The sequence below is a fragment of the Embiotoca jacksoni genome, unplaced genomic scaffold (assembly GCF_022577435.1).
Source record: "Embiotoca jacksoni isolate LCO1_2020_lvr unplaced genomic scaffold, fEmbJac1.0.p SCAF_14, whole genome shotgun sequence".
Lineage (NCBI taxonomy): Eukaryota > Metazoa > Chordata > Actinopteri > Embiotocidae > Embiotoca > Embiotoca jacksoni.
Genome location: NW_027185274.1, coordinates 5,280,268 through 5,289,278, shown reverse-complemented (window position 1 = coordinate 5,289,278; position 9,011 = coordinate 5,280,268). Strand labels below are relative to the sequence as shown.

The following is a 9,011-nucleotide window of genomic DNA, read 5'->3' as shown; positions in this document are numbered from 1 at the left end:
CATCATAAACTGTGGAGTTTGTTTAAAGCTGAATTGAAATGTGTGGTTTCTTGAGAGGGCAGGAAACCACATTTATTTCATCCTTCCTCTTTTCATGTAATACTACATGTGGTAGCCATTAATTCCCATCGTGACTAGAGTACAAGTGCACACGTGACATTCAGTCTTGGATGTGATTTGAATTATATTATATTTTTCATACCTATACTGAGGTCATATCAGAATGACATAATTGTTTAAAGACCTTATGCAAATGCTGACAGTTCCAACGGTGTGGCTTCTGTTGAGGTGTTATGCTTCGGTAAAAATGATTTTAACCTCAAGGTTTACATTAATGCCAAACACAGACTCGCAAACATTGTGTAACCTTCACGCTAATTAAGCTGGGTTTGCTGAGTAAGCACTCGACAGAAGAGCCTAATTTCTCAGAAACGATTTTTTTTTTTTTATCGCCCTCTCTGACTCGTACAAGAGTCCATACCTTTCTCCTCTTATACACGTATCTTCCCTTTTTAAAGTAATCCTTCTATATTAAGGACCTAAATGGGCTAAATGGGAAGTGGGAAAGTTCTGAACTCCATGCCTGTCGAACTGGGAATTTCCACGAGGAAAGTCAGATGTTTTTGATAGCTCCGAGATAAGGGTCTGACATCACTAGTGGCAACGTTGTGAGTGAACAAAATAGGTCTTTTAATGGTTCATTTAGGTCATACTAATTAGAGCAGGGTATTGTTCCGTTAAACAATACTAATCGCTATATCGACTGCCAGCCCTGCCACACAGGTGTTTCTTTATTGCCGTTATTTTGCTGGCTGCCCGAAAACATTATCTGCTAAAAACGACATGTAGAAAATGTGGTGTACAAATAATAATGATTCCATTTTGTCCCTGTGATGGTACCACATGGGCGATGACAAGGGTTTAGTTCTTCGTTTGTGTTATGAAATAATATCACTTTTATGAAGGTCCATTATAGTGGAGACCGTGACCGTCTTAATGTACTTCACGTACCGAATGCACTTATTGACTGAAAACTAGTTTTAGGAGACAGGACTGAGGAGGAGAGGATTCATTACAGGACAGTAGAGGGAGATTCAGATTTGGACTTATTGGATGGTCGCAGAGATGACGATGAGTATGAACCTGCGATCGAAGAAAACGATGATGAAGAAGAACAGGAAGATGATGCGGGAGGCTCAAAAAAGCATACGGATCCAGAAACAGACACAGACAGGGACGATAGTCGTGGTGTGTTTATGACATTCTGGACGACATACCAAAGTTTGATTTTTTTTATTACATTTTGGATGAAATACGGTACTATGACATACTGTATTTATAACATTTTGGGCGATATACAATATTGTGACTTTTAAAATGGATGACATGGGATAGTGTGACATTTGTTTGACATTTTTGGATGGCATATTGTGGGATGACTTTTTTAGGGATTTTTGAACGAAATACTAAAGTATGAATGTTTTTTGACATTTTGGACCACATACACATAGTGTGACATTATTTTGATATTTCGGATGACATACTATAATGTGACATTTTTTTTCCATTTTGGACGACATACTATAGTATGAAATTTTTTTGAAATTCAGGACCACATCCATTATCTATACCCGCTTCATCCTGAACAGGGTCACGGGGGCAGGAGCCTATCCCAGCTCACTTTGGGCGAAGGCAGGGTTCACCCTGGACAGGTCGCCAGTCTATCACAGGGCCAACAGATAGAGACTGACGGAAACAAAGATCATTCACGCTCTTTCACACCTAAGGGACATTTGTAGAACCACCAATTAACCTGAGGTGCATGTTTCTGGATGGTGGGAGGAAGCAGGAGTACCCGGAGAGAACCCACGCAGGCACACGGAGAACATGCAAACTCCGCACAGAAAGGCCCAGGCCCGGATTTGAAACCAAAGCCTTTTCACATACTATACTATCATATTTTGTTTTATATTTTTGATGACATACCATAGTAAGAAATAGTTTTGATATCTTGGACCAAATACAATTGTATGATATTTTTGGGAATTTTTTTGACATAATATACCCTGATATTTTTGTAAAAATTTTGGACGACATACCATTGTATGGTATATTTTTGTCATTTTGGATGAAAATATGACATTTTGTTTGTTTACATTGTGGATGATATACAATAGTATGACCTTTTTTTTGACATTTTTGGACCATTTACACTTTTTTTGGACCACTTTGTTTTTACATTTTGGACGCCATATTATAGTGACATATTTTTGTCATTTTGGAGGAAAATATGACTTTTTTTTACATTTTGGACGACATCCTATAGTATGACATTTTTTTTTAACATTTTGGACGACATATTATACTATAACATTTTTATTACATTTTGGACGACAGAATATAGTATGACATTTTTACTACATTTTGGATGACATACTATAGTATAACATTTTTATTACATTTTGGACGACATACTATACTATAACATTTTTATTACATTTCAGACGACAGAATATAGTATGACATTTTTACAACATTTCGGACGACATATTGACTTGTATTTTACATTTGGGCTAGACTTGTTGCCTGTGCTGTAGCTCAGATAGTAGAGAGGTTCCCTATTAATTGCAAAGGTTTTTGGTTCGATCCCCGGTTCCACCTGTTAACAATAGTATGACATGTTTTTTACATTTTGGACGAAATACAATAGTATGACATTATTATTTACATTTTAGACGACACATTATAGTGTGACATTTTTTTTAAACATTTTGGACGAAATACAATAGTATGACATTATTATTTACATTTTAGATGACACATTATAGTGTGACATTTTTTTTTTTACATTTTAGACGACATACTACAGTATGACATTTTCATTCCATTTTGGACGGCATACAGTAGTATGACATTTTTTTAACATTTACAATTTAAAAGGACATTTTTTTAAATGTTTTTTTTACATACTATACCATGATATTATTTTAACATTTTGGCAGACATACGTTTTTGTCATTTTCTATGACATACTACAGTATGAAACTTTTTTGACATTTTGGACCAAATACATGGCAAGCTTTAGAAAATTTTTACGCCATATTACAGTATGCTTTGTTTCTGACATTTGGAAGGGACTTGTTGCAGGGCTGTAGCTCACATAGTAGAGCAGGTTGCCCACTAATCTTAAGGTTTGAGGTGCAATACCCAGTTCTACCTGTTAGCATTCTTGTTAACCTCAAATTACTCCCTACTTTTGGAAGACATGCAATATTATGACGTTTTTTTTTTTTACATTTTGGATCACATACTATTATAACATTACTTTTTTATTAAATTTTGGACGACATTTTTTTTATGACTTTTTTTGTATATTTTGAATGACATACTATACCACAAATTTCTTTTTACATTTTGGACGAAATAGTACGACATTTTTGGTGACGTACCGTAGTATGACATTTTTTTTTTTACATTTTCGACCACAAACTATACAATGACATGTATTTGCATTTTGGAGCTCATGCTGCACCAAGACTTATTATTGATATTTTGAACGACATCCTATACAATTTTTTTTTTTGACATTTTGTGCAAAAGTAATACTTTTTCATGACTTTTAGGACAGCATTACAGACAATACATATTTTTTTTACATTTCGGACCACATGCTATAGTTTGAGATTTTTATGACTTTTGGGACAACACACTCTAATAAGAGAAATTCATCACATTTTGAACAGAATGCCAGGAAACTGAGTGCTTCTCATTTTCTTTCCCCTCCAACATTTTCCCATGATGCAGCGGTTACAGCTGAAAACTGAGCTGCTACAGGCCCAATTTTCGAACATTTCACCCATTGCTTCATCCCCTATTCATTTCCAGAGTCAGAGGTTAATGGTGATGCAGACTGATGAGTTTACGTTCTCATTCCTTCTCATACTGCAAACCCAGTGGGTGCATAATTTGGTTTGTTCTGACACCTAGAGGTGAAACGTTTTATTGCAGCATGGCATAGTGTAAGGAGCCAGTGACGTGTTCATGAATGTATTTGTCATATGTGGTGGTGATGACACAAATCTTACCTCTGATTTTCAGCACAAAAACATTTAAAAAAGGGAGCATCTCCGTCCGTGATGAGCTGAAATATAAATTTCTCACACTTTCCGAGGACAAAAATGTCTTCCAGAGAGCATAACAATACATATATTCTTTTATTTGCATGTTACATAGTGATTAACACAACAGCACCATTCAGATTCTGTGTGTTACAAGCTATCTCCAAAAAAAAAAAGTTACTTGCCCCAACATCTCAAGTCACATTCAAATACAGAACACTGAATTCAAACAACTTTATTTTGTTAACATTTTTCTCACATACCTTTATTACATATATTCTTTTAGAAAGAAACTGCAATTACCTTATGCCATAATAAAGTAGAGCAAAACAAAAAAGAAAAAAAACAAAGCAAGGGACATTGCTGTGTCATAATCCATGATGTAATCTTAATTCCCGATGACAATGGGTAGGGGAAGAACAAACATGATCATGACATTTTCCGTTTAAATCCTTTCGTATAAACACCGTAAAGCATAATACTGTATATACACAGGAGGAGGGAAAGAAAGGAATCTAAACTGAAAGTAGAGGGTTACCACGGTAACCATTAGCTGTCGGGCCAGCTCATCATGCCTCACATGTATGTAACTTTTCAGGTAGGTTAATCTGATGAATACACACATACGTAAGACGGTTTTGTACAGTGAAGAAATGCCGGTGTTTTGAGGCAATGCTCATTAGTAAACTAAATAGCTGTGTCTACAGTCCTTAGTGGATGTCCAGGTCTGTCTGCAGAGGGTTGGTGCCGTTTCCGTAGGCTGGCTGTTGGTCTGTATGAGCAGTGGAAGAACAGACCTCCATGTTCCTTTCTGCATTGTGGGTAGGACAGAGCTCCATGGCTTTTTATATCAGTGATTATTAGCTGCTTCTAACCTGCATGGATGCACTCGGAAATCTGCCCTGGTAAGCTTCCGTTTGAAAATCACCTCAATGGTAGTAAGTTTAGTCAATTTACTATTTAATAATATAAGTTTCCTCACACGCTGTCGGCAGTGATCATCATGCATCCCAAGCAGGTTGAAATAAAATGCAGACCACACTTCGGAGATACCTGCTCTGGTAGTTTGTCAGGGTCTCCTCAGGCAAAAACAAACAAACACGTTTTCAGAGTCTGTCCATCTGCCCAAGGCCAGCCTTGCTCTGCCCTGAGGTTTTTTTTGTGTGTCTATTTTAATTTGACACAGTGAGACAGACAGATTTACTGGAGTAGACATGTAGCACAGACTGCTGCTCTTGTGCAAACTGATCATGAAAAACTATTTACCCCACAGTTCCCACATCATTCACTTCTCATTACATTAAGAAGATAACTGTTACTGATAGACTACAGAAGCATCCTCAAGTATGGGCTAGCCAGAGGCTAAAAAGCAGTAGGACAGTCTGAGGAAATACAAATATACCAGGAGTCACTTGTTCAGTTGTAAAAAAGATGTGTACGATGAAAGCATAAAAACAAGCAGCTTTCTTACACTTGCCAGTCTGAGAAATCTGATGGTAAGATACTGTTGTGGTTGTGACTAATAGAAATGTTGCTAAAATGCTTCAGTTTGATTGAAATCGTGGAGGGTTTCAGCTTTCAGCTTTCAGCCTCTCCTTAGTGAAAAATTAGACCGGATCAGACGGCGTCACCAACACTACAATGTCACACAGCCACTGCCTCAGAAGCATTTATCATAAAAACAAATGGGAAGAAGTCTTTTAATGCATGACAAGGATGACATTAATTACACGTGTGTTTTACAGTACTGGTACCTTGTCTCGGCTTGGTTGTTCGAAGAGCGGAGACGTGGACACACATCCAGTCGAGAAGCTGAGCTGCAGTCCATATTAGTCACCTTACAATAGGTCAAAATAAATGGGAAAAAAAAAAGGCAGCTAATTGTGCACTAGTTTCAGTACGACACCAACTATGGCATCTGAGCTGGCTCCTGTGAGAACTGCAATCGTGTGAAGTTTTACAAAATAACCCTTTTGTTCACAGAAATAAATTCAGTGATTAACCTAAGCATTGGCAGAGGTGCAATGAGAAGATTTGCAGTATGGGAGCTGGGACATAACGGCTTTATTTTGTTACAGAGCATCATCAGCACAGCATCCTTGATGGCCATTGAAGGGGTATTCGGTATTCATTTGGTTTCTGCTCTCATATTGAATCCCAGGTATATGGAGGAGCATTACAAGCCAAAGATAACACTCCATTCTGTATAACATCATGTAAGCCAGCAGTTGTCTCAGCTCAAGGATAGGTACAATAAGAACTGCACAGAACTGTTTTCCTTTTCAACTAGACGTCTTTTTAAAACATCGCTGTCAAATGGGTTGACATGAGTTAATCCTCAACAAATTGCTACCCTATTCAGAAACATGGACACATAGAATTTGCCTTTTCATATATAAGGACATTGGATTCAAGTATATATATATGTATATATACACCCAACTAAATTCAATGAGGTAAAAACAGAAAAAAACATAACCTCAATATCAATATATCATGGATTTTTTTTCTGTATCATTTCATATTAAAACATACTTTTTGAGAAAGAGAAAAACTAAAATGTAAGTCATTCATTGGTGTCATACATTTTTTTTTTTTATATCCAAATTCCAGCAGTATAGAAGAATGATCCTAACACTCATGAACTAAAAGCAAACACTGTTTGTGCTGCAGTGTATGTGGCGGGTGCAGCCAGAGACAAAGCTGCACGGTTCGGTTGGTTGGTTGGTTGGTTGGTTGGTTGGCCATCAGACATACACTGCAACAGTCTCCTCTGTTTCCCATCGTTACAGTGGCAGAACATGTTGTCTTATTATCATAATAGAAATACAAAATTTTACTATGTACAATACGCATCATTATAACCTACTGTGTGTTCTTTTTGTTTTTGTTGTTGTAAGAGTCTATTAGCAAAAGAAAAAGATTAATTTCTTTTTTTTTTTTTGGAATAAAGGCGAGTGGTTGCAAAGCCACTGAGTGAGGAAGTAGATATCCTTCACCAGATAAACTTCCTCAGGTTTGTACTCCACATGGATTAGCTCAGTGGATCAAGTCATTTCTACTCACTGCATCCTCAACTTCGGGGCTCGACTGTAACAACTGCTGCGTTGAGAACCAATGCCACTGATTGGAGAGATATCCAGCTAATGCTCTCTAACTCAGTCTTGTAGCATCAGATTATGGTCGTACTGACTTTAATACCAACCTCTAATCTCATCACAAAATCAGATGCAGTAGTTTCCCTTTGATTTTTGTGTGTATTAGTCTCAAATCTATATGTACTGTATATTTGGCAGATACTTTGCAGGTTGCTCGTTAATGCACTGGTTAAACACTCGGTTTAATCTACAATTTAAGTTAACATAATGCATCTATGGGAGTAAGAAGGAATACACCTCATGTTTTCAGCACTTCTAGAGACAAATGATTGTTGGCCTCCCTGTGAGTGGAGTGCCTCTGTTTTCATTCCCATGAAGACAGAAATACAACAAAACCCCAAACCCTGGATCCAGACCCCAAAGACGAGATATAGCAGAAACAAAGAAGTGCATAACGAATTAAAAAAGAACACTGCAATTATTTAAAAGAGCACTGTTTGCTTGTTCTGTCCTTCGTTTAAATGTTGTTGATTTTTTTTTGTTGTTGTCGTTGTTCCCTTAGCATTTTACTCAAAGCCCATCACGTTTCATAATATCTGTAAGCAATGCTCGAGAGCACATAAGGTTTTTGTATCATGATGCAAACAGTCTGGGAGGCGATAGGGGGGGAGGTTGGATGGTAAAGTTGGCAATAAGGATGTCGGTGAGTTGGAGAGAAAAAGAAGGAAGGGGGTTGGGGGGCAAGATGGGAGGCAAGAAGAGGAAGAGGAGGAGAGCAGTATTAACACTTGAAGAAAAGGCAGGCGAAGGAGGCCAGCAGGAGCCACAGTGATTGAGATACACAAGCAGAGCCGTTGATATCTCGACCTGTCCCGGGTCCTAAACGGAGAAGGAGAGAGACAGAGGGAAAGAGAAGTGTTAATGGGGCTCACACAGGCTTAGTGACCCACAGCTATTTAGATTTGACCAAGAAAAAGGATGATAAATATTTAGAAATGTATCATTTTTGCCTTCAAGAGCCGAGCTCCATTTGCCTGCACCTCTGAGCCACAATTTCATCCTTTCACAGCTTTCAAATATTGGCATCTCAACATCATTTGCACAGAGTTCAGCCACTGCAAGCTGTGGGAAACGTGTGTCTATTGGTCTGTACTGTTTACGGGGCTTTTGTGCTATTTTGCGTGCCACACGGAGCAATCGGTTGAAGTCTGTATAAGCAGTGTGTGTTGTTCTGAGTGGTGTTTTGATATGAAATTTAAATGTTGGGGAAACCATGCCCCTCTGGCTCAAACCAGCACTGTGCCAATTAGGCTTTGGAGTCCAACATCCAGGTCATAGAAAGCAATTCAAGCTGCTTGTCTGTGTGGTGATTCGGTGAAATGACTGTGAGGGATGTCCGGCAGGTGTGGATCTAAAGAAATAAGATATTAACACCAAAGTCTGTCCAACACGATGGAGAATCATCGCCCAAGCTTCACAGAGCTTTTAGCATTTTACTTTTAGCAACCATATGTACTCACCACCAGCAAAGCAGCTCTGATACCGTCTCTGTAAGCTACATGCACAGCATTAAAGGGCTGGCCAACCTATTTGAGCAGCTACAGATGGAGTTGATGGAAACCAAAACTCAGTTAACCCATAGGAGAGTGAGTACTGAATTCAACAAGTAGCCAGAAATAAGACTCCAGATGAATACTAATGTTGCTCACGTGGCTCTGGATGTGTATGAGGGCAACTGTTTGCCAAAACATCAGCTTTAATACGTGTATAAGCCACTGGCATGTTGGGGCGTAGC

General features: G+C 38.2%; 1 protein-coding gene across 3 annotated transcripts in view; it reads right to left on the bottom strand.

The window, feature by feature from the left end:
- Positions 1–4,195: 4,195 nt before the first annotated feature.
- The window catches only part of lsamp (limbic system associated membrane protein), a 433,437-nt gene continuing 428,621 nt past the window's right edge, over positions 4,196–9,011 (bottom strand). For all 3 annotated transcript variants that reach the window (XM_069147561.1, XM_069147560.1, XM_069147562.1), the window contains one exon: positions 4,196–8,095. In XM_069147561.1, coding sequence (XP_069003662.1) covers positions 7,998–8,095 — 98 coding nt within the window. In that variant the 3' untranslated portion in view covers positions 4,196–7,997. The remainder of the gene's footprint in view (positions 8,096–9,011) is intronic.